The sequence below is a fragment of the Anser cygnoides genome, chromosome 8 (assembly GCF_040182565.1).
Source record: "Anser cygnoides isolate HZ-2024a breed goose chromosome 8, Taihu_goose_T2T_genome, whole genome shotgun sequence".
NCBI lineage: Eukaryota > Metazoa > Chordata > Aves > Anseriformes > Anatidae > Anser > Anser cygnoides.
This window is the reverse complement of record NC_089880.1, coordinates 18,982,792-19,008,617: the sequence shown is the minus strand read 5'-3', so window position 1 is coordinate 19,008,617 and position 25,826 is coordinate 18,982,792. Positions and strand designations below refer to the sequence as shown.

The 25,826-nt window shown below is 37.7% G+C and overlaps 1 protein-coding gene across 4 annotated transcripts in view; it reads left to right on the top strand.

Annotated features, from left to right (window-relative positions):
* Positions 1–25,826, top strand: part of PRKACB (protein kinase cAMP-activated catalytic subunit beta) — a 69,908-nt gene that overhangs the window by 30,567 nt on the left and 13,515 nt on the right. For 2 of the 4 annotated variants that reach the window (XM_067001740.1, XM_013177899.3), the window contains exons 2-3: positions 20,835–20,896; positions 21,838–21,966. In XM_067001740.1, coding sequence (XP_066857841.1) covers positions 20,835–20,896; positions 21,838–21,966 — 191 coding nt within the window. Of the gene's footprint in view, positions 1–2,979; positions 3,265–6,563; positions 6,857–20,834; positions 20,897–21,837; positions 21,967–25,826 lie in introns of those variants that run through there. The other 2 variants (XM_013177897.3, XM_013177902.3) reach the window with 2 other exon arrangements.

Below are 25,826 nucleotides of genomic sequence, written 5' to 3'. Positions count from 1 at the left end.
TTGTATTTAAAGATTTACAAACTGTTCTAAGGAAAAGCACTATTGGCTAGCAAGTGAAAATCCTAAGACAAGCACAGGTACAGAATTTTGTCTTTGACAAAGAATCACCCGTTGCTGATTACTTAGCTTTTGGGGAGCAAAATACTATGTCAGAGCTGGTGTACTCCATGCTTCGTGTATAACATTAAAAAAATAATAATACTTGGTGTGAATAAATTAATGCTGAATTGGTTTGGAAGGCTAGTCTGTCAATAAGATGAAAGATTGGCTAAAAGGAAATAGGAGGTTCCACCTCTGAAAACTGTGGATGTCGTATGAAGACCCTGAAGTCCACATGGGATGTGGGCCTCACAGAAAGTCAGTGTGGTAGTGTTTTGTGTTGTCATTGGGCAATGCTGATCAATGCCAAAAAAAAATTCCTCGATTACAAAAGTGCATTACTATCTGTTTTATCAATGCTTGAATAATAAACTATGGGTGTGACCAGTACTTTTTTTTCATGTTTTGCTTGTGGACCAGAATGTCTGTGATGGTACCTATTGGTAGCATTTTTTTTTTAAACACTGGTAAACCCAGGTTTTCTCCTAGACTATCTTTTAATAATCTATTTTTGATAGCCTATTTTCACCTAAACCAGTTCACTTCTGTGGTCTCAGAGGCTGGCTATTTCTGCTCCCTAGTTTTGACACCTCGTTCGAGTGTCTGGGCTAGTCACTTGGGTGCATTCAAAACTCTGAATTTTGGTGGGCAGAGATGCTCTCCAGCAGTTCTCACATCTCTCCGTTTGACACTAGAGGGTTGGTAGACTCTAACACGCATAATGTGAAGTGATGTGAATTTTGTAAATTACCTTTCCTGAGATCAGGGGAACTACATGTGTGAAAGACACTTGTGCAAAAGATAAGAAAGACTACAGTACTGTGAAAAAAAAGGTGCAGAATCAGGGGAGAGGAAAATGATGAGTACTGGAGGAAGCAGTAAAGGTCAGAGAAAATAAAGTCTCTTGGAAGGATTCCCTGGACGCACAGAGACTTGCTGTAAGCTACAGGGGAGTACGGCTGTGCAAATCCAGAGGGGCTCTTCCAGCCCTGAAATGTTCACTGGATGGGGAAATAAGCATGCTGTTGTCTAAGAATTTCTTATATGGAAGCTGGCATAGCATTGCTCTATCATGAAGTGGTTGTTTATATGAGGTTATAAGCTATCCACTCTCTGCCTATTCGTGCCCCCGGTAAGGTAAGCTAATCCCCACGGTCACCGCTAGTTCCTGTTTCTGGCAGCAAAGCCTTGAACCTGGGAGGTGTCGTGGAAGTCAGCAATGATCCTGAGACAAAGTAGGTAAAAACCAGGAAGGCTTAAGGTAAAAAATGACCTTTGGTGGGCTGGGATCCAGGGGAGGCTGCAGCACCAGAACCTTAGAGGAGAGAGCAGCCTGGTCACCCACAAGACAACAGGTTCTCGTCCAGATTTGCAAAGCAATGTGTAAAGTGTCAGCATTTAGACAAGTTGGTCCTGAATTTTGAACAGGTGCTGGAAGGAAAAAAAAAAAAAAAAAAGCTAGAGTATATCTAGAGCCTGCAAGTAAAGGCATTTCTGTGCTTTGTGCAGGGGCTAGAAATTTAAACTGTTCCCCTGACGGGGGTCAGTGGTGACAACTCTGTAAGTTACTATTTTGAGGAATGCAACTGGATCTGTAAAGACTGCTCTTCAGCATTTTTATTGTTTTATCATTAATATAGGTGGTTTTCTCGTCATAGTTTTTTCTGAAAACGCAGAGCTGTTATGAAATAGTTATGTAATGTCCGAGGATGGATATCTGCTGCATTTGGAAACTATTCAGTGAGAAGTATGGTGGTGAAAAATAAGAGGTGTATCATCAACAAGTTGACTGTAAGACAGGAGACAGATTGTGAAAAGTTATTTCAACCTTATTTAAGAATAGTCCTAAATTTTTAAGAAACCACGTCTTATATGTGCTGAAGATATACTGGGAAACTTGCCCAATGTATGTGTTTCCATTTTCACAAAAATGGATTTTTAGTATTACTCATTGTAAGCATGCAAAATTACATAATTTTAAAAGTTAATATAATTTAACATTAAATACCACTTTCAATTTATTTCCCCAATGTTCTGAACCGTTAAGAATGACGCTTTCTAGACTTAGTCTGCAGTTGAAAACATTCAAATTTCTTGTGAATGAAAAATCCTCCTTATGTAATTCCCCAGGACTGCACTCAAGGTTTTGACATAAGCAATGTCAGGAGCCAGTGACCGTGACTTTGTGACTCCTTCCAGCTGCCTCTGGAGCTGGGAGAGTGAGTATGCGGCTAGATAAGGGTCTGCCAGTGCTGTTTGTTCTGGTAGCTTATTACTGAAAAAGCTAAAATCATTTGGTTCATTCTTGGAGTAAGTAGAACTCAGTATGGATAAGTATAATGCACTCTTGTTTGCATGTACATTAGAATTCAAATTCAGTCTGATTTTTCTCAAAGGAGGAAAATAATATATTTTTTGTGGTAATGGTTTCTTCAGCAATTTCTGCAAGCAACCCCCTTGTGTAGAAAGTTGCTTAGTTGAAATCATGGGATTGTTAATGATTAGATTACAGCTGGTTAAGCTGTGGCAGTGATGTTAGTACTCCATCTTACTAACAGGGGAAGAACTGCAGAATAGTCACTTTTTTTTCATGCATGGTTGCGGTAAGTTAAAAATACATACGTATCTGGCTTCTGATCTTTACTTCAGAATAAGTTGTTTATGGTATTTTAATTTTTAAAAAACATATTTTAATATAAAATATGTGCACTAAAAAGCTGTGAAAATCTAAAGCAGTTATTGCAGTAGTTTGGTTTAAAAAAAAAAATAAAAAACTTTTCAATTGATATGAAAAGAGACTCTTAACAGTATAAAACAGTGCATTATACAGGTTTTCTTAACAGGAAGTAGACCAGAGCGGTGGTTAGAAAACACTGCATACAGGAAGTTTGACACATGCGTAGCTCTTGGTGTCTCTGACTTGTCCAGCTCCTTTTGGATATTTTCTGTTTTGCTTTTCTAAAAGTCGCCAGTGCGTATAGATGGCAGCTCAGAAGGAGGTACCTTGTAACCAGTGCACAGGGACAGCCACCGCACTCCAGAGACTGGAAGGTTTCGCTAACCGCCTCTTCCATAGGCACTCGAAGGGCGGTACACATGAACAGAGAGTGCCTCTGGAAAATGAGAGCCATTTCTCTGAACTTGCTGTCCTATGGGACAAATCAAGTAAGTAGGTTTCTTTGTTTATTTTATAGATATTCTGTCTTCAATTTGCATAGCAATTGAAGAGTGTGCATGTTTGTAATTGAATACGAACGCTGCTCTGTGACGCGTTCCAGGGACGACTTTGCAATTCGTTGGCTGAAGGTATTAATTTGAAGAGTAACGTATTGCATCATGCACAGAGAAGTGGGGGGCTGTTTCATGGGCTGGGTGGCTGGCACTAGAATTTATGGCTGGTCCCGTTCTGTTAAAGCACAGATGACTTATTTTAGCAAGCCCTCACCCCAAATTTTACTTCTAAATTACTTCCTTTATTTTCAAATTAAATCTGCTAGTTCAGCAGAAATAGAAAACTCATTTAAAATTGTGATGCTTGAACTTTGGATACGCAGACACGGCTGCACAGATTAAACGTCTAATTATAGGGGGTTTTATTATTTTTCATTTTATTTTGAATGATATATCAGAATGCTCTATACAGTAGTAAACAAAATGGTGTTTAGTTTCAAATATGAATAGCATTAGCTTTAATTTCTTAATTAGTTAACAATTGACATGCATTTGTATGGACTAAAACTTTTCATGATTGCATTTTGGCTAACAAAAGAGATTTCAGAAATATCACAATATAAGTAAATTGACATTTGATTATTTTTTTCTTGTACAGCAATGCATTTTTTTTGAAAAGTAATTATCTCTATGGTTAAATACTCATTTTAAAATGTTGCAGTATGGTAATTGATGATAATTTTGTTCCAAATTTCAGATTCATTGATGGATTTGGGATAGCACAGTTATTTCAATTGAAAAGAGGCCTTATTTGAAATGCCTAACATCAGTGTTAGCATGAAGAAAATCAGCATTTATACATCTCCTTGCTTTCAGTTTGAAACAGTTTATGAGCTTGGAATGAATCTGTTCTCAGAGGATGAGCAGTAAACATGGAAACAAAAAAGTGTTAATGCATTGACCTAAAATAGATGAAATCTAGGTCTCCAGGATGAAATGGAGAAGGATTGAATAGTTTTGTTAGGAAGATAAATGTTGAAAGTACATAAACTCCGAGCTTCCACTTCTCCAAAATATTTTCAGCTCGGTAAAAATAGATTCTAACTTCTGTTTATGTAGAAGCTCTTTTTTATGTAAATAGCTATTTGAAAAAATAACATCGAAGCACTTTTGTTTATATAATGGAGAAAAAAATGGTATTGACCTACTGACATTCGCAAATTGTGACCTGTTTGTGTACAAGTCTCTGCTGTTTTTTTTCTCCGTCTATTTAAGGCAAGCTTCCTTGTATGACATGCGTGATGAGGAAATGGACTGTCGTGTCTTTCGATGATAAACATGGTGAAAATGGTTGTTCTATGAATGCCATTTTGAGTAATAATTAAGCACAGTGGTTGGATGTAATTTTTCTGAAGAAAAGTTACTGAGCTGGTAGCTGAATATTGGTTATCTTGTAGCTTTAGTTTCAGGGCGACATTTTGAATATTTATCCTGAATCTTAACTCTCAATTTGTAGATGAGTAAAAGATTTAAAAAATAATAATAATTGCTGGTACACATGGACTAAGTCTACATTTCAGGATTCTCATTTCACTACCATTGTGGCTTAAGGAGTGACAGACAGGGAGTAAAGGGCAGTTGTATTTCTGTCTGCTACTGACTCGCAGTTGTGTCTGCAGAAAAATGCATCATCTGTGATGATTCTTTGCATCATTACAAAGGAAAAATGTAAGAGAAGCAGTTATTTTCTACCTGACAATTCAATGCCATAGAATTGCATTGGGTCACTGAAGTCAGGTTGCTGATTAATTTCACAGAGTTTAATGAATAAGCAGTGCTTTGGAAACACACTGGTGTTTGTTTTGTAAGATATTTGGATATTCTCAACTGTTCTGCACATATAACTGCAACTTAGGGGATGTTCTTGTTAGGTTTTAGGTGAAGCTAAGTAGCATATGCTTAGTGTGAATTAATCCTAAGTTCAAGGCAAAAGCACTCCTTTACATTCCTAAAAAAAAAAAAAAAAAAAAAAAAAACATTGGAAAGGAGCTTCTCAGATTTTTGGTGTGGCTCTAGGTTTGAAGTTGAATTGATTTGAACAGAAAGCTAATATATTAACACTGCTGTAAAGCAGTATTTTAACAGGTCTGTTTCTCTGTATGTCTTTGTACAAGCAGTTACTGCTAAAGCTCTGGGTTTGCTGAAGGTGAAGGAGCTGCTTGTTATCAGGTGGACTTCGCTAAGTGTTGTCAGTCATCAAGTGTTGTAAGTGTTGTGGCCTAGCGTGCTTTCACATGTGGCCCAAGGCCTCGGGTTTTTTAGTAGTTGATTTTGAAATTTATTTAATGCCTTTGTTTCTTTGTTATATAGAACATACTTTTTTCTTTTTTCTAACATGCCTTGGATTCTTAGTTAATGTATGAAATTTGCCGTGTAAAATCCTTAGAATCCAGTAGGGGATGGCACGGGATACCACAGGCCTTTGAATCTATTTTAAAAACTGGACTGAGTGCATGTGGGAGTGTACGCATTGAACTAGTAGTAATCAGGTCAGTTGTGCCGCACAGCCAAAAGATGAAAGGGATATGCTGGTAGTCAGCAGAAGGATATATTTCACTCTCAGTTTCAGATGTCTTGATTTCTACCAATTGCAACTATGCGAAACCTATGTTTTGATCTGTTTTTGTGGTTTGTTTTGTTTTGTTTTTTTGCTCTTTGGAAGAGTGAAGTGGGAACAGAAAGGACAAGGAGGCTGCTTGGTTTTGAACGTAGAGGCAGCAAAGTCAGTGTGAATCTTTTGTTCTTAAGCTGATACGGGTATTTTCCAAATCTGTGCAAAATAAGAAACCATATTAACAACTTGGAGTAACAGCAATGGTCAGGAGTGTCACCACTGTTGCATCTTTCTGTCATCTTCAAATTCTTGTAGTCTCTAAATTGCAAATGCATGGATGGTGAATAGTCAAAGAAATTCTATTTGGGCTCTAACTGATTCAACATATCGATATACTCTTAAATACTATGGAGTATCTTACAGATTTAGCTGAATAATTGCTAGATATTTGTATATGTAGGGAAAAATACATCCGAAATATGAAATAATGTACAGAGTACATTGTGTGAATTGATTAAAGCTTTAGAATAACTACTAGTTGGGTACAAGTCAACAGATAATTCTGGTCTAAGGTTGCCATGGAAACAACCAGTGCTTGATATAATTGAGAACATCTTAAAACCTCCTGGTGTTTGCATGCTTTTTTTCCCCTGCCATTTTGAGTTGCTTTGGGCATGAATAGGTAGCACTGGTCAGAACAGAAGTAGTTAATGAGCAAAACCAAATATCCGTGTGCTGAATATTGATTTTGGTTTACTACTGCTATCTTGTGCTTCGCAGCTTTTTGCATCACAAGGAGCTCGTAAGGAAGAGAAGCTCTCTGGATTCTGTGTGCTTTCTCTTTCCAGTTAGTGTATAGTTGTGTTTAGAGATTGAAGCACTGATTTTTTGTAGAGATTAACATACTTTATCAACTGTTGGATTAATATTAGGAGCAATATGTTTCTGAAAATAAGCTTTTCAGCATGAATGGTAAGTCTTTTCTATTACCTTTGACACTATTTTTTGTTCTGTCTTCACAATCAGGAAAAATCTACCAGGTTTCCCTTTCTTGTCTGCATAGCTACATCGAGCACTGATCTCTTTGTTTTTGTAATCGACTTACTGTGGATTTCTGTTAAAAATTACGAGTCTTAAAGATCAGTATTCTTATTAAACATATTGTTTTGTATAATTAGTATTTAGTATTTTAAATATTAAATAATTTTAAAGCTTTATCTTAGAAATAACTGTTCCAAATCATTGAATAAGACATAGAATCTGATATGGTGAATTTTATAATTGAATGCTGTGTATGTCAGTTTACTTAATTTTCTGTGCCACTCATACTAAATTATTTTATGTTAATTGATGCAAATCAAAAAAGCCTTCTGAAATTATTGTAATTATCACCTAAAATTCTGAACTAGCTTTTGTTCTTTTTCATCTGAACCAGCTTATTCTTCTTTCGTCTTTATTCTTTCTAAATGATGGGATAGCAGAATAGTTCTGGTCATTCATGGAAGTAGGGAAGGGGAGCCTCATTAAAAATGAGATATTATAATATACCCAGGAAACTTATCAGGCAGGTAGTTGCTTTCTAAAAACAGTATGATTGATTATTATAAAGTACTTTGAATTAATGCAATTATGAAGTACTTTATTCTTCCTTGGAATATTAATGAAACTTGAGTCTAAATATTTAAATTATGTATATTCAATTTTTTAGAACAAGATGTCCATGAAAATGGTTTGCAAAAAGCACAAATGTAATAGTATCTGGCATGATGCCGTATTGTTTCAAGTGGATAATCTGGAGCTTTGGAAAATGACTTTAAGTTTAGAGATTGCTTAAAAAGAAAAAATAGTTAATCATGCATACAGGGTTTATGTATGGCTGTGTGGTTTTGCTTTGTGCTACAAATTTAAAGGACTATTTTTACGAAGATTTCACTTTCATACAAGGCATGAGATAGAGTGGGAGGAGTCATCCCACTGCCTTATCTAATACCAGTTTATATGTACTTATCTCATACAAATGTTTTGAGGTCATCTTCCCTGAAAAGGAAAGTGTTGTCGTCATTTCCTCGGCATACGAAGTACAACAATATGCAAGTGTCAAAACCGGTACAGTTACAAGACAAGGTTTCAGAACTTTGCGTGTACATTATGAAGATCTGTGTTACAGCATCGTGACCGTGTAAGCAAACCTAAACGCAGGCTGTCCTGGAAAGAGGCGGTCCAGCCTCTGCCCTGTGTGGATGCTGACACGCGGGGAGCTGGGCAGGGAGCTGATGGGGCCTTGCCGAGCACCTGCGAGCCAGCACAAGCACACGGCAGGGACGAGCAGGCAGCCTCACCCCTGTGTGGCTCTCTTCCAGGCGAGGGGCAAACTACAGCCTTGCTGCATTTCCTCAGCATCACGCGGCCACATTATTCCACGTGTGAAGAGGTCTCTATTTTGGAGTCAGGAAGGCTGTTTTTCACTGATCACCATCATGATGCTGGGTTTTTCCTCAGCTTTTTTTCTGTTTCTCTTACAGTTGCAGCTTCCACCAGAATTAAGATTTGTGGAAGTCAGCTATAGCAATTTTAGATTTTGCTGCTCAAGTGTTTTTTCCCTTCCTTTTTTTTATTGTGTTATGATTGAGCAATTTTAAGGGAATAAATTTTTCACAAAAAAAAACTAGGTGAAAAAGAGGTTACAGGGGTTCGTTTTGTTTGTTTGCTTTTACTCCAGGGCTTTATTCCACAATTAGCATCTGTAGATTATATTCATCTTGACATCCAGGCTCCTAGGTCCATTAAAAATAAAAACAAATAGATGCAACTTTTTTACCAAGTGTCTGTTCCCAGTCAAAAATATCTACAAATTAGAAGAGTAATTTTGACAAGGGAAAGGTGAATATCTCATGCTCCCTTGAGTGAGAATTATATTGCCTTCAGTACAAACATTTCCCCATTTCAAGTACTTTTGCTGTTTAGTGCACCTTTGTGGTTATCCTCGCTGCAGCAGTTTTACCCCCTTTAAGTGGTTAAAACCAGATGCTGTCCTTGTAAAGGGTGGATGCAGGTGAAACTAATTCTAAATAAAAATGGCTCGCTTGCTTTTTTTTTTTCCCCCCCTCTCCTCTTTCTCCAGGAGAGTTCCAAGAGATACAATTTTTTTTCTGGAAAGACTGGGGAGAATGAAGAACTGTTTGCCTTTCACGGGCCTTGTTTCTCGTTTCCCTTGATTTAGGGTTTGTTTTGGTTTGAAGAGCAGGACATTCCGTCACAGATAAAGGACAGGTATTGTTCTGGCAGGTCTTCTGTTTCACTAGTAATAGCCTTAATGCTCTTAGTAACATCACGTCTACAGTTGGACTGGTACTTTCAAAAACTGGCAATAAAGAGGTAATTACTGATCCAGAAATGATACTTTTAAGATAGTAGTTACCATATGTGCGTAGACAGATGGAGCAGTATGAGGAGTGTGAGCAATGCTAATAGCCTCCGTCCGCTGAGTTACTGTCAAGCTTTGGAGGCACTGGAGAATAGGAGCATTTCAGGAGTAAGGGCAGAGGGATGTAGTATTAATATCTTACCTGTGTGTGTTGCAGCCATCTTTTAAGAGCAAGGTACAACCAGCTTGCAGAAGTATTTGAAACTTCAGCAGTTGAGCACTGGGGAGCGACATCACAGCAAAATAGGGTTGAATGAAGGTTCCCGTTGTGAGGTAATGGAAGAAAGATGGGAATATGTAACAAAGGAGCCTTGAAGTTGAAGATCTGCTGTACATTTGGACTGACTGAATTTAGAAGTTGATTATGTAGAGCAGGGGACAGGACTGCATTTGTCATGAGTAAAAAGAATGATTTGTAAAAATAATGCTTTAGAAAATTGTAAGATTAATGAGGAATCTAGAGGTGTTACACATCAGTACTGCTACCAAGCCATGGTTATTTATTTTCCCATTGACACATGTAGTTGTTGAGAAAGACTTAAAGAAATAAATTTTCCCCCTGCTAAAGAGACTATGAAGAAAATGGAAGAACAGAATATTCAGGTCTTAGAAACATACATCTTCCTACATACATTTCATAGGATTAATGGTATCTTCCTTGCAAAACTTCCCCAAAGTTACCAGTTAGCCTCTGACAATAGACTAGGATAAGTTCTTAGATGTTGAGCTGGGTTCATGTTTTGTTCTGGTTTTCATATGAAATATTTGAAAAAAAGAAAAAGCAACATGAGTTGCTGCTTTGATGTAGTTCTTAAAATGCATCCCTACAGAGAACGGTCCCTCAGGGTGCTTAGTTTAGAGTATGGGCAAAAAAATGAATTTAATAAAATCTGGGTTGCTTCCAAAGGAATGGGTACTTGGTACGTTGTAATCTTGCATCTCAGCTGAACTGTGGCTTACTCTAGTTTCTGTTATGATTCTTACATATATATATATTTTTAACAGATTTTCTTCTTGTTTTTTACTTCATATCTCAAATAGTTTATGTAATTATTTGTTGTTAGTTCCTCTAAAAGTTTCTGCTGGTATTGCTGTTGTAGGCCAAAGTTTGCAGCATGCATCTCACATCTTTAATTATTGAGGTCGTTAAGAGCAGTTTTATAACCTGACCAATGGGTTTGGTGCTTTCCTTTATTCATTTTAGTTGCTGAAAGCCCATTAAGAACTTCTATTTTGGTTGTTTTATTATTATTATTATTTACATTTTTGTAGAGTTTGCAACTAAATTCTGTGTAAATTTTGTGCCTGCTTTTTATCAAAGTACTGACCTTAAACCGATTTTCTCTGAAGTTCCATTCATTATCAGAATGGATAGTGAACACTCTTATCTTCTTTTCACCTACCCTAATCCTAAGGCAAACAGGAATTTGTTGTTCACTTCGTGTGTTGAATTGTGAAATATGTTTATTTACATAAGACTTACTTCCTTATTCAGGAAGTCAGTCTCTGCTATTTAAGGTTATAAATGAACCTCTACTAATTGGCTAGCTACTGCAGGCAACCATTTCCTGTAAATATTGAAAATGAATATTGAAATATGATCTGCAGGAGATATGTCAGTGTTGTGATGTGTCAGATTCCCAAATCTTGCGAAGAGATGAAGAGGTATTTTGCTGATTTACTCTGACAGCTGTGAAGTTATTGATTCAAGTGCAAGTATATGGGAGTGTGTATGGTTTTGTTAATGTAAGGGCTGGGACAAAGTAGTGTTGCAGGAAGTAGACTTTGAAATGAGTACAGTTAAACCAAGATTGGCATATCTAATATTATTTTGATGCCTTGTATGAAATATTCAGGAAAAAAAAAAAAAGAAAAGCAACACAAGAGCTACTCTTTTTGAGTAACTTGTAAAATCCACCCAAATAGTGAACAGCCCCCGAAGGCACTTAGTTTGGAATACAAGGGAAAAATTAGTTTAATAAAACTTGGGTTACTTGTAAAGAAAAGGGTATGTAGTACATCTATTATTATGAAGGATATTTTGCAGGAAATGTATTGGTCAATATGCAGACCAACTACCTGCAGATTTTTGCTTACAGTTTTTAGCTATCTAACCATAAAACGCTCTCAGTGATAGCTGCCCAGTACTAAGTTACTCTCTTCAGTCAAGGAACTTTTATGAGGAGCGAAGGTGGGGCAGTAATATAGAGAGGAAAGTTGGTGCTAGCCTGTTGGTCAGTACTTACACTGCAGAGGGGTGGGAAGCTTAGCTGGAGTGAAACTGTAGGAGATGCTGTAAACATTTTGCTTAGTGTTTTTGAATTTATATTTAGCAGAATTTACTAACAACCTTTACCCAGGAATGTAGATACAGTTATAACATATTTTCTAGTAGTGCCCTAGAAAATTTTGTTCTTGGAACTCATTCTTAAAATTTATTCTTTTTTTTTTCCCCGCATAGTAACCATGGAAATATATGCACTGCAGAAAAAGAGCTGCTTAAAATTTCACAATTTCATCACAGTTTTCACTTTTCTTTGTGAAGTAATACCTGTTATGTTTGACAGAGGAAGGAGGTCTTTGACACTACAGACTCTGTGGTAGTTGCAGCATTTTTGATTACTTGCTGGTTAAGTTCAGCTACAACTGTAGAGAGTGGTACTGCATAGATGAAAGTTAATTCCCAGTTCCTTGCAAAGCATATCAACATATAATAATTGAGGATTTCATATGTTAACACTTCTTCACATAACCTTTTGTTAAATTAGACGTATGATCAAATTTTATATATAGGGAGTGTTAAGTACTGCACTTGAAAGTAATTGTATTAAACTTATAATTTATTAATTTAAAATTTTACATTAAGAGAATTAACTTATCTAATAGAATAAGTGAAGATTAATAACTTAGAATTATTACTCAGAAACCTTTTCAGTAGTCCAGTCCAATTCGTTCAGGTTGTGTTAAACTAGCACAAACTGGCAGTACTTAGAAAAGGAGCAGTTCTTGGGCTGGAGCAGCTCTCCTATGCAGACAGGCTGAGAGAGCCGGGATTGTTCAGCCTGGAGAAGAGAAGGCTACAGGGAGACCTCACAGCAGCCTGCAAGTACCCAAAGGGGGCCTACAGGAAAGCGGGAGAGGGGCTCTTTGTCAAGAGGTGCGGTGATAGGACAAGCGGTGATGGCTTTAAACTGAAAGAGGGTAGGTTTTAGCTTAGATGTAAGGAAGAAATGCTTGACTCAGAGGGTGGTGAGGCCCTGACACAGGCTGCCCAGAGAAGCAGTGGATGCCCCATCCCTGGTAGTACCCAGGGCCAGGCTGGATGGGGCTTTCTTTGGGCAGCCTGGGCTGGTGGGAGGTGTCCCTGCCCATGGCAGGGGGTTGGAACCAGATGGTCTTTCAGGTCCCTGCCAACCCAAACCATTCTGTGATGTGCTCTGTCCCATACATTTGCCTGTTCCCCCCAGCTTGTCTTTCCCTCACCCTGGGAGAAGCATTCATGCCATGAAAAGAACTGAGAGTTGCATTGCATTAAAGTGAGCTTCCCTTGTCCTCCCCTGCCTTCTGCCCACTACTCTCTAATCTGGCCTCGCTCCCCAGCCTGGCTTGGCAGGCAGCCACAGGATGCTTTTCCTCTTTCAATGAAACTCATGATATTGAGGCAGGGAATAAATGATTGTGGAAGGACAGGATTGGGTTGGTTGTTTGTTTGAAGCAGTGCTTATATATATACCAGTCTTTACTGAACAGTGAACTGCAGCCTTACAAATCAAATTGCTGTTTCTTGGACTTCCAAGCCTCAAAGCATGTGGATTGTTGCAAGAAAGGAAGCATATATAGGAGTGTGTCGTCTTGGCAGTCTGGAGTAACTCCCTTCAGTGAACACTTCAAGGACGGGAAAAAGGTACATGAGAGACTCCTTTCCTTAGGCTAAAGGTTAGTTTTAAGGCATTACAGAAGAAACTGTATGGCAGTTCTAACAGGTGTTTTTAGAGAACAGGAGAAAAAAAATACCACCCACTTTAATCAGAGACAGGTTGCTAAGATGCTTTCATTTGGAAGGGAAGCTTGGGCAAGAAAGAGAGGTGCCACCATAAGTGCCTAGAGGGCCTCTCATGTTCAGCAGGGATCTGCCAGAGATTTTGGGTCACGTCCCATGCTTGGATGTTTGGATGGAGCTATTCTGCTTGTCAGCGTTGAGGAAGTCTTGTATATAATCAACAATTTAGGATTTGAATAATAAATCCCAGCTTGGTTCACGGATTTTGTTTGGTTGGTTTTGGCAGAGAGGAAGAAAGGCTTTTGGTATAACCAGAATGCGTAGCATTTATCTGTGTGTCTTGAGGGAGGAGTCACTTTTTTGTTTAATGAAGTATATTCAATTACAAATTTTGATGAGGTTTGGTTTTAGCAAGACTTCAGGGATTCACATTTTAAGCGGCTCGGTGTTGGTTGGGTTTCATCCAGTCTCTCTGGATTGGTTTCTATTGTGTTGCACTTTTAGCATTAGCAGGGTTTGCTGCCTCTGCTCGGACCAGTGCTTTATGATTTAAAATGATGAATAAGGGCAAACAAAAGATTAACAGTGAGATTTGGAAATAAAACCAATTTTATTTCTGATAAAAATAGAAGGAAGAAGAAAGTCAGTCTGACTGTGGCAGTTGTATGCAGTAGAGTATCATCCGCTCAGAATTCAACAAAGATAGCCATTATCTCTGATAGCTGAAAATTCACCTCCTGTTTTGGTTTGTCTAAATCTGTCACATCTCTTGTACGGTCTGTCTGCTTTCAAACCAGCCAAGAAAAGAGGTGAACAATAAGACTTCAGCTTGGTTTAATTTACAGCTTAAAATTGTAGCATGCAGCCCTGGGGGGTTGTGGGGAGTAGGGATTCATTTTCTCGTACAAGACTGACAAAATACTGTCTAGCTCAAGACTTAAAAAAATAAATAAATAAAATAAAAAATTGCCTGTGTTCAATATCTGGAGTTGTAAAACACAAGTTTTTCTTCTCTCTTAATTTACAGTGTGCAATAATGTTAATTCCTGAATATGCTCCCCCTGAAATCAGATTCCAGTGCTATTTCCTAGTCTTTGGTCAGTGCAGCTGTAATTACTCATAATTAGCTCTTTATCCTGTTCCTCTCTCTTTTTCTCCATGTCTTTTCCATACCCTTTTGTTCTCTACTTTTTACCAGTCCTTCCCAGTATTCCATAGAAGTGTTTACAGTATGCACTTTAATTAATAGCAGTTGCATTATAATAACAAACTTATATGCATTTAATAATTCTTACATGATCATTTACTAAGAAGTTTTAGTTTTTGTATTTCAAAAGTGCTCCGCGTATATATATTTGATGTTAAGTTCTTATCTATTGCAGTTGCTAAGTTAGTAGTATGATCTTCATCACCAGTTTTTATTGTAACTAAAGTTCCAATGGAAATATAAGATCAAAACTTTGCTCTCAAAGTCAGAAAGTTGATAGATGAGATATTAAATTGGTACAGAGTTTATTAATCTGGCCTCAGTGACCTTACAACTTTTAGAGCAGGAACAAGACAAAATTATCAGTGGTCAGTTTGTGACAACAGAGCCAATGAGTGCATTTCACTACAGTGTTAAGAAAGGATTGACTGGGCCTCGTATTACAGCCTTAATATCACATTGGACTTTTTTTCCCCATCATTTTCATATTGTGAGAAACAAAGCCTTTTGTTCTTGTTGACGGTGTGTTTCAATGATACCACTTCAGCTTCTGTTTGGAAGTGCATTCTAGCTATTAAAATGTTAACTCTCGTTCACACTGCTTCCTTTGAATGTGTAATATTTAATACATAGTTGTGTTCATTTTTAAAGATATACCAAGGTAAAAAAAAAAAAAAAAAACAACTTGTAAGCCTTGTGGTAGTATTCTTCCTAATGAAAGTTCCAAGAAATTGAAAGAGGTTTAAGACAAGAGGTTAATGGTGCAAGAATGACAAGAATGAGGCTTGGAACTCTTGACTTGAGCGCTTCTCTCTTGTTTCTGAAATGTGGTACTGTAACCACAGGATTCCCTGTACGTCTCGATAATGTTTAAGCCTATACCGTAATATACAAATATATTTACCAGAATCTCTTCATACATATTCATTTTTCCATTAAATGAAATTTGGAGATTTTAATTAAATATCCCATTTAATTCCAATTTTCAAGTGATTATATTACAGTTTTGGAACATAAATTGAATTGTATTTTGATAAAGGGCATTCTAAATACCAAGCAGAGATTGGCATTTAGCACAGCAGATGGGGGTTTGTAGTGGTGCCCAATGTTTGGTCTTAATCAGTTTAGTTCTTGCTTTCTTGCCATAAATCCTATCCAAATAGTTTCTTTTTTTTTTTTTCCAAAAAAAATTCTGGCTCACTGTCTCCTGTGGGAGATGTGCTTGAGAATAACAAATACAGTGCACGTGGGAGGTGGGAGAAAGGCAGTGCGATTTATGTTAACTCTTCAGGACTCCTCCATCTGTGACCCCTTTCCCCTGTGCTCTAATTGCACCCCTGCAGCTGAGAGGTCCTAACCTGCTTAATTGTTTCAGGAGCTTTCCTAGGCTTTACTTGTTTCAGGCCAGAGTGCTCTTTGTAATACCTTTTTTTTTCTATAGCCCCGCTAACTTTTCATACAAAATTTAATCCACAAAACAATTAAAGGAAAATATTGTGTTCTGTGTCAAGGCACTGTTAGATAACATTTATTTACTACGTTTCCCCTGTTGTTTGGAGGTGGGTTTAGGGACTGGGGGGGAGGCGGGTTGGGGAGGGGCAGGTGGTGTTCATTTCTTTCTTTCTTTTATCTTTAAGTACCTGTTCATATGCTAGTGCTACCTGGGAACCTCAGGATCTCGAGCTCAAATTTTAAGCATTCCGATTCTTCCTGACAGAGAGCAGCTGAGTAGCAGTGGTCTCTCTGAACTGCAAGTGCCAGCTACAAGCACTTTTTCATCCCATTGTGACCAGATGGGTTTTGTCACTTGAAAACTAAGCTTATTTGAACAGGAAGCTCTTGGATTCATGTGACCAGGGACTGTTAAGAAACCGGCTGATAGCTAATTCCATATCGTTGTGTTGCACTGTGCACTGAAGTGGCTGGATTTTGTTACATAACATACTTCTATCCTACTCTCCAGTTCCCTTAAAAGTCTCTTTTAGCAGGCTCTCCTGCGTATCGCCATTTTTCTTTTCTTCTGAATACAGATATCTGTAGGCCAAGTCTCATGTCATCTGCAATACACAAGTAATAGCTTACGTATTTCTTGTCCAGCTGTGTGCACCTGTAGGATTTCTTCTGAACAGATTTTTAACCGATGCAGGCAGAAGTTATAAACTTTCAGTTTTATAAAAATTTTTTATCTCCTTGGCCATCATCCCATTTCTTAGTACGCTTTTCTGAATCTCCCCCAGTTTCCTTCTATACGCTTTGTGTGTTTGCCTTGCATGAAACTTGCTTCTCCTGCTAACGATTGGGCTTGCTGGTGATGAAGAGCTAGATTATCGGAGGTTAGCGGGGTGTGTTTGTGCCCACCTAACCTTTGGGCCACTTGTGCAGCCCTTCCAGTTCCAGCTGGTGTCCTTACTGGTGCTCCCATAGTTTGATCCCATGCATGGCTCTTGTTGTGCCGCTGTTTTCACTTGTGCTTTGCCCTCGCCTTCCAGCACCTTCCTTTCTTGAACAACAGCTTTTCCTCTTTTAGTTTCAACCTCCTTCACTCAATCTTGTACTGTGCCAATGAAATTAGTCTGAATAGGGTCTGTTTGCTGGTCTTTGCTTACACTCCTTGCATCAAAATCTTCACTTCACTTAGCCATTTGTGAATTCATGATTGATCCTTGCATTAGCTCTTTGGTGCTTATGGGAACATGTATATCAAAACCTTTTTTGTTTTTTTTTTTTTGTTTTTTTTTTTTAAGTCTTAGAAAATTAAATTGTAATTGTAAAGGTACCACAAAGAATTCAAGTACGCATTCCAGATTGTATACAGTAATTTCATCTGTGCTTTTCGGGTGGTTTTGTTGCTGTTGTTGGGTAATGGGACTGAAATTTGGTTGTGAAATTTTTGGAGACTGTTTTCCATTTCTGTGCTACCCACCACATGCTATGCAATTCACACATGCCGTCTTTTGGAACAAAATAATAAGTAGTGGGAAGATCACCTGATTACAGGTTTTATTGTGATCCAGCATGCTGCGATGAAGATAGATACACTTTTGTTAGCAACAGTTCCTTGGATGTGTTTGTCTCAGAACAGGTTATTTATTAAAGATGCCAACTTGATCTCCTGAAGTTTTATAAGCTGTGCTTATTTCTGTGATGCATCATCTTTTCTCATACTGAATTTAGCTGCCTTTGGTGTGTTTTCTTTTTTTTTTCCCTCTTTTTTCGTTTGGTAATCTTTGCTCAAACATTCTGTGGTGTAGCATGAGTCATTCTGTCTGTGTGGGAAAGGGCTGGTTTATTGCAGGGTCCATCCCTGAGTCGGGAGGGGAAAGGGTGGAATGTATTTGTGTTTTCTATGTGTTTGTTGTGGAAATGCATAAAACTTTTTTTTTCTCTTTCTTTCCTCTCTTCATCATCTCATCTGTGTGGGTGAATATTCCTGCAAACCCTTTGGGGACCTATAGAGACTTTTGGTATGCTCATTCTTTCATTAGTGCCCAAAGTCACAGATACTAGGAACAGTTTAAAGATCTGAAAAACAAAAAATAATAATAAATTTAAAAATTAATTCCGTAGCAATGTAAAGTGGCTAAAAATGTGCACTTGAGGAAAACTTCAAAGTCATTGATAAACCTGTTTGTTTGCATCGTGAAAATAATAACAATGGCTACTACAAACCATAACTAATTAGCAGAAATTTTGATTCTGCACTCAAACTGTAGAAATAAAACGTGTTCTCCTGCAGCAAGAGCTAATGGTTTGTGATTGAGATTCAGTTTTCAGAAGAACCTGTGCTATTTCAAATTCTAAGTCCTGTTTTCAAAAGTGACTGAAGCGACGCCCTTAAGTTGCCTAAATTCGATTTGAAATCACTTCCTGAATTTCACTGTGGTGAAGGAGTCCAGGGGACCTCAGAAAATAAAAACCAGGCAAAATTTGACACACTTTCTCTAGTAACACCCATCAAAACATGAAATTGTTTTTAAAATATGAGGGTTATAAGAGTGAATTGATGCCATTTGGTAGCTTTATTTTGATAATATATGCTCAGTGCCACTTGCCAAGAAAAGAACAAAAGTAAAGAAGAGTAAGCTGGATATTCCGTATTGAAGGAGAGCTTATGGCTTCCTGATTTTTCTAGAATAGAGGCTCATTATTTCTATGATTCCCCAGTTTGAATATTTGCAGATTGATTGCAGTTTTTTCATAAACGTTCTTTATTCCATAAGCAGAACTGAGAAAAAGATGATTACATGTAAATATCATGGTATATTTCTCATAAATACTGAAAATCCTATTTCAGTACAAGAGATAAGGAAACTTAAAATATCTTTATATGAACAACAGAAATTGTGTGAGGGATATTTAAGACATTGTACCAAGATATACATATATATATATATATGTATATATATTTCATGTTTTGGTTGTGATGTATCATGTTAAAGCAAAGTTAATGTTCATTTCTTAACTACAGTAGCTTAAGTTTGAAGCTTGGCTCTCTGGTAGTCTTAGTGATCATCTTAATTTTTTTTCTTGGCATTAAGAGAAAATAGTGCTCATGTTATTTTGACGTCAATTTATGTCCAAAAGAAAATTATCAACAATCATCATTTTATCAATAGTCATCTCTGTTTTCCTAGTAGAAGAGGGGTCATCGAACATGAATTTGGACATTGTTACATTCCCTTTTTGTGTTGAACTTACTTCATGTCAAAGGAAATCCTGTCTTTTTCTCAAATGAGAATCATTAAAAGTCATTAAATAAGTAGCCCACATAATTTAAAAACAATGGAAATATTTTCCCCACTTAGGATAAACGTGCCAAGCATTTTACTGGCTACCCATTAAAATAATTTTTTAACTCTGAGTTTAAATACCAATTCATTCGTACAATTCATTTGACATAAACTGTTTTCTTATTCTATTTACACATAAATTTAAGTAATAAATATGTCCCTCCTCTCTGTTTCTCTTAAAAGTACTGAGGGGATGTCATGGTTTAAACACTCTTCTAATGTTGTTGCCTGCCAGACCTTTTGACAATTTTTCTGAAATTTCTGTTGTTTTGATGCTGTTCCATCAGAGCCAGTGATGGTGGGAACTGTAAGACTCCTTTGAGTATTTTGCTACAGTTGAATCCCATATGAAAACAAAAAGGAAAACAAAAACAAAAACAAAATCAGTACCAGTCTACTCCAGGGCTGCCACTGTTTTTACCACTGCTGATACTGTGCCAGTAACAGAAGTATGGTAGGAGAAAAGTTCTCTATGTAGACATTAGTATTCTCTGAAAGGAAAAGCACAAAATTGTTCTGATTCATCAGATGATTGTTTATGGCCACTCATAAACCTAATTTTCTGTGAGCATCTGAAGGTAAAATACAGTTCCTAAACCATATATTTCTAGTTACTGACCAGAATAATGTATTGAGTATTGTTAGAAATTGCTTATGGCAGAACATAGTACAGAAAATCCACTGTTATTAACGTTGTGTTATGTGAATTGATTCAGAGAACACAAAACCAGTATGATATTTTCTTCTAATTCTGTGACTTTTTCAGAATCACAGCAGTGTCTGAAATGCCTCTCGTTTATGGCTGTGCATTAAGTAATCTACTTTGATCTGGCTGATAATCGGTGTTCAAAAAATAGAACAGCTGAAAGATTATCTGAACAAAATATGTTGGTGCACATTTTAAACAGTCATCCAGAATTTTGCAATTATTAATTCCTTCAATTTCAATGCAAAGTTAATATTAAAAGTACTTAGTCTCTGACTGTGGGCATATCTATGTGCAGTGTTGTTGTAGCCCTGTGTTTTGTCTTTGCTTGCAGTAATGCTGTGCATTTGGTACTTGAGCTTGCAAACAGCCTTTATTTGAAGGTGATGGGGGGAGCAGGGAGCTTGACATTATGCTAATCAGTTGAAAGACAATGTAACTTTATTTTAAAAAATAATAAAATCTTTTTCTTTGCGGAATGGTAATTTATATGTCAGGTGTTTGTTTTCTTCCCCAGTCAAATTAAGAAAGTTTTGCATCACCTTAAAGCCTGCTTGCGTATACAGTGTTGTGAGTTACTAGAGCTGGTGTAGTTTAAGTAACGTGTGTAGAGTTGTGTAGTTACTCCAGAAAGCTTACAGATCCCCTGGAGATAATTGTAGAAATTTGAGACATTGGTGCCCGCTTTCATAAAGGTAAATATAGTACCTTATGGACTGAAGAATAAAGTTGATAATGAAGATTATATATTTTGTTAACAAAGCGTCTCTATCACATCCATGATGACTCACATTAATGACAATTTTTTTGTGTGTGTTTTCAGTGAAAGAGTTCCTAGCCAAAGCCAAAGAAGACTTTTTAAGAAAATGGGAAAGCCCCCCTCAGGTATCAATCATTTAAGAATCGAATAATTTTCTTTACTGTATTTTTTCATAGTGTGTTTTAAGTGTGTTGTCAGTTTGTAATGAGCAGCACAGAAAACCGAAGAAAGTTTAATGCAATTTTCAAAAGAGTTTCCATTTTGAAAGTCAGTTTTCTCATTGACGTTCATCAGCGGAGACGCTCGGGTCTTCTCTAGGTATGAGCTGATGAAATGGTCATGCTGAATAGCCACTTTTCTCTTGCAGAAAATTATTTGCGATCAGCATGACAAAATTCAAAATCTGTGATCATATTTTAGCTGGCTTTTATAACACTAAACATTACATGGATCTGTAATTTACCTTGCTAATTATTATCCCATGCTATTAAGAAAGAGTATGCTGCATAGAGCTTGGGGAGAGGTTAAGGAGCTCAAGAGAAATCTTCTAAAAGTTGAAGGGGTGGGCTTTTTCTTGGAGGGGAGGGATGGGGAGAGTGGAAAAGGGTGGTCATTTGTTTATTGAAGCAGCATCTCAAATGCTATGAATGAATATGTGTGATAGTGTCTCCAGACGACTCTCCTGTAGCACTTTGTCAAGAGCTTGGTTCTAGAATTTTGCAGGCTCTTATGTTCTTGCTTGTGGAGCATGAGGGATTTATCTGATTATTAAGTACATGATTTGTTTACAGCTAAGTTCTTCTTACTAAGCTTGTGTCATCTGTATGGACAAATTATAGAAATGTTGACACAATTCAATTAAGTTTCTTTGTTTCAATGAGTGCAATATAAAATCTCTTATTCAAATTTGTCAGGCGTGACATAACTCTAAGTTGCCTATAGCTTGTTGTCTTTGATAAATTTAATTTTACTCAGTTGTCTTTCATAAATGATTTCAATTCATATAATTAAAATTGTCTCTGGGTATTAAATTGTAAATAATACCATTATATCCTTGTATATGTAGAATACTGCTGGCCTAGATGATTTTGAGAGGCAAAAAACTCTAGGAACAGGATCATTCGGGAGAGTTATGATGGTGAAACATAAAGCCACAGAACAGTATTATGCTATGAAGATACTGGACAAACAGAAGGTTGGTGTAATTTTTAGTGTCTTTTGCGGTACAAGCGTTTGAAGCAGACAAAGGTCTGGTAATTGTGACTAAACTGCGTTGGACTTATTTGTGCTTTCGCTTACTGCATTTGGATACTGGTGATACTTTAAGCAGCTGACTGACCTTTTTAGCCAGCGGTTTGTTTTTGGGAATGTGTAGAATTCTTACAACATCCCTTAACACTAATGGCAGGCTAAAGAGTCTGTAGAGTAGTGTTCAAGGCACTAATAAATGTGATTCTTTGCTTATCTTTTGTAAGGTGGTCTACATACTCTTTGGCAATAGCAAATGTAGTACTGTATTGAAACGGTAAAAAAAAATATTTTAGAGTTTTGCATGGTAGCTAAGGAATTCTGGAAGGCTAGGAATTCTCAAAATTTTCATTTGTGAAACATAATTTAACAAACTGTTTGTTTGAATCATTTGTTTTCCATTATTGATGCCATGGGATCCAAATTACTTTTTGTATGCATAATTATGTAATATTCCAGTTGCATCTATATTAACTACATAGATAGAACAGTAATCAGTCTTTTAAAACAGCTGTCATACAATAAAAATTGTGTTGAAAACTTAAATTCTGTACTCTGAATCTATTTTTACTCTAGTCTAATATTTTTTAAGTTTGTTATTCTTCTAGATTAAGCAGTGTCATTTGATAGTCGTTTAATTTTAAATAAAATAGAATTTTGTAATACTAAATGGTATTCTTAAGCAAATTATCAATATAGTTAATTTGTAATGGTTTGACAAGTTTTACAGAAGTACGTTATTTAGAACTTGGATTCTAAGATCCTCAATTAAGAACTTTTATTACTTTATAAGGCACCATACATACCTTTGCTGTTGTATAACAAATTAAAAAGTCATATTAAGAACACCTTGATCTAGCAAAGAGAATTTAAAAATAAGAAAACGATAAAATGAAAAGTCAGCACTGCTACAGTGTGGACTCTTCCACTCAAGCGTTATTACGTTCTCAAGTAATTTTATGCAATGGTACCATGGCAGAGGCACAAGCAAACCATTTTCTGTGAGTTGCAATTCCAGTATTCTTTACATGCGATTTGGTGTTCTGAGCCTTAAATAAGATGTAATTTAATTAAAGACTCCTTTATAAGGGTTAGTGAAGAAGGAGCTAAAGTAAAGTGATCTTTATAGTGTCAATTTTGGCATTTTTTGACTTGATGAAGCTCTTTTTTTAGTTACAACTTTAGCATTCTCCTATAACTTTGTTTTCTAAACTTTATTTAAAAAAATGTAGAAATCATCCAGTTAAATTTATAAGGCTTTCCAACATAGTACACCTGAAAGACATCCCAGACCATTTCTACCCCTTGTTCCCTCAGTATGGCTAATGAATTCTGCTTGAAGCTGTACTGTAAAGCAGGGCATGATGAGCATGAGCATCCCATGCGTGTGGAGAGAGCCCACTGGCAAGCTTTTGATTTTATTTAATCTATTTCTCTTTGAAACCTCACAGGATTAGCTGAGCCCTTGTCACTAAAGCAATTTAGGAGATTACATCTTTCTTCAGAAAACTGCCATAAAAATAATCTGAAGATTTAAAAAAAAAAAACCCTCATTGCTACCACAGAATCAGAGAATCACAGAATCGTCTAGGTTGGAAGAGACCTCCAAGATCATCTAGTCCAACCTCAGCCCTAACACTAACAAGTCCTACACTAAACCATATCACTAAGTGCTATGTTTAAACGTCTTTTAAAGACCTCCAGGGATGGTGACTCAACCACCTCCCTGGGCAGCCCATTCCAATGCCTAACAACCCTTTCAGTAAAGAAGTTCTTCCTAATATCCAACCTAAACCTCCCCTGGCACAACTTTAGCCCATTCGCCCTCGTCCTGTCACCAGGCACGTGGGAGAATAGACCAACCCCCACCTCTCTACAGCCTCCTTTAAGGTACCTATAGAGAGCGATGAGGTCTCCCCTGAGCCTCCTCTTCTCGAGGCTAAACAACCCCAGCTCCCTCAGCCGCTCCTCATAAGACTTGTTCTCCAGACCCCTCACCAGCTTCGTTGCCCTTCTCTGGACTCTCTCGAGCACCTCCATGTCCTTCTTGTTGTGAGGGGCCCAAAACTGAACACAGTACTCGAGGTGCGGCCTCACCAGAGCCGAGTACAGGGGGACAATCACCTCCTTAGACCTGCTGGCCACACTGCTTCTTATGCAAGCCAGGATGCCGTTGGCCTTCTTGGCCACCTGAGCACACTGCTGGCACATATTCAGCTGCCTATCAACCAATACTCCCAGGTCCTTCTCTGCCAGGCAGCTTTCCAGCCACTCATCTCCCAGCCTGTAGCTCTGCTTGGGGTTGTTGTGCCCCAGGTGCAGGACCCGGCACTTGGCCTTGTTGAACCAACTCAGACCAAAAAAAATGAAAAGCTGTAGCTATAAAACTACCTGGTAAAGACACAAATTCACATTTTTAATGATTGCAGTGGACTTTCAGTAAAACATTCACGGGGTTAAAGATATTTGCGTCAAGGTGCCAGTCTCCTATTAGAAAACTAGATATCTTTAAGTCTGTGAGCACAAGTCTAAAGTGTTCCTTTATGAAATACGCGTGCCAATTATCAGGTTGGGTTTTTCCAGTCCTTGGGCTGAGACTGACGCTTAGGCATCTGCACGGCTCCAGAGCGCGAGCCCTGGTGTCGGACGCTGACTCCGTAGCGCTTGGGTCTCGCCACCTCAGGAGACGTGGGCCTGCTGCAGGGCTGTCCGCGGCCTGGCTGGGTGGCAGCCCCCTGCTTTTGAACTGTGAAACACTTTTGCTAAGGAGCCTGATCACAGTGTTCAACTCTTCTAATTCCCAAGGCACATTAACCACGTGTGGCTTGGGGAAGCGTTGCCTCTCAGGCCCAGCTAGCTTGTCCTTGGGGTCTTCAGGCATAGAGAAAATAGACCTAAGCAATCGGTCCCTGCTTGCTTCCTGGTTCTGGGGTGGTTGCTTTGCAGCTCTGTTTGACCACAGGAGACCACAGAAAAGTCCAGCTGCTGTTTTATAAACAAGGAAAATCGCTAGGAACTCTGTCATTTGAGGAAAGAGTTTACTTTGTCTATTTAATTGTGAGAGCTATTCTTTGGTGTTGGCTTCCTGTCAATCGTTTCTATATCAAATGCGCAGTTATATTTCCTTTCAAAAATGTCTACTAATTTCAGTAAGTACATTCTCTGGAGAATTCACTAGTTCTTCATCATAAAGGAAGCAACTTAAAAGAAGATATTAAACCTTATTGCATAATGGATGGGCCAATTCAATGTCCCTTTTTTTTTTTATCCAATCTTATGTCTGGTTCCTATAGACAGGAAACAAAAAATAAAAGTTAGTGTACACGGATCTAGCCATCTTTTTGCGTGCAGGGTTGTTATTCCTTTATTTGCCTGCCTTGATTTAGCAAAGCAACATTGCTTGCTTCGTTTCATTACACAACTACTTTTGGAAATAAAGTTTTGTTAACAAAAGCTCAGATGCAAACAAGTTACGGGAGAATCTTCCGTTGGTGGATATCATTTGATCTACAGGAAGCTCTCGTAGGACATGCCCTTAGCTGGAGTTTAAATGTGAGCAAAGTTCTGTTATCTTAAGCTCCAGTTTGATAGTATGAAGTGTTAAACAGCAGTTTCAGCCTGTGATATTGTTGCCATCACCCTTCACAATCTAAGAAGCAGAAGTTGCAGGAAGGGTGGTAAAATCTTGTCTAGAAGCTGAATGCTTCACAATACCAAACTATAGCTTGCTATTTTTGAGGGCCAAAGTAATTCCATACCATAGCTTTTTAGGGACGAAGGGAACACTTCCCACAAATGAGCTGATTC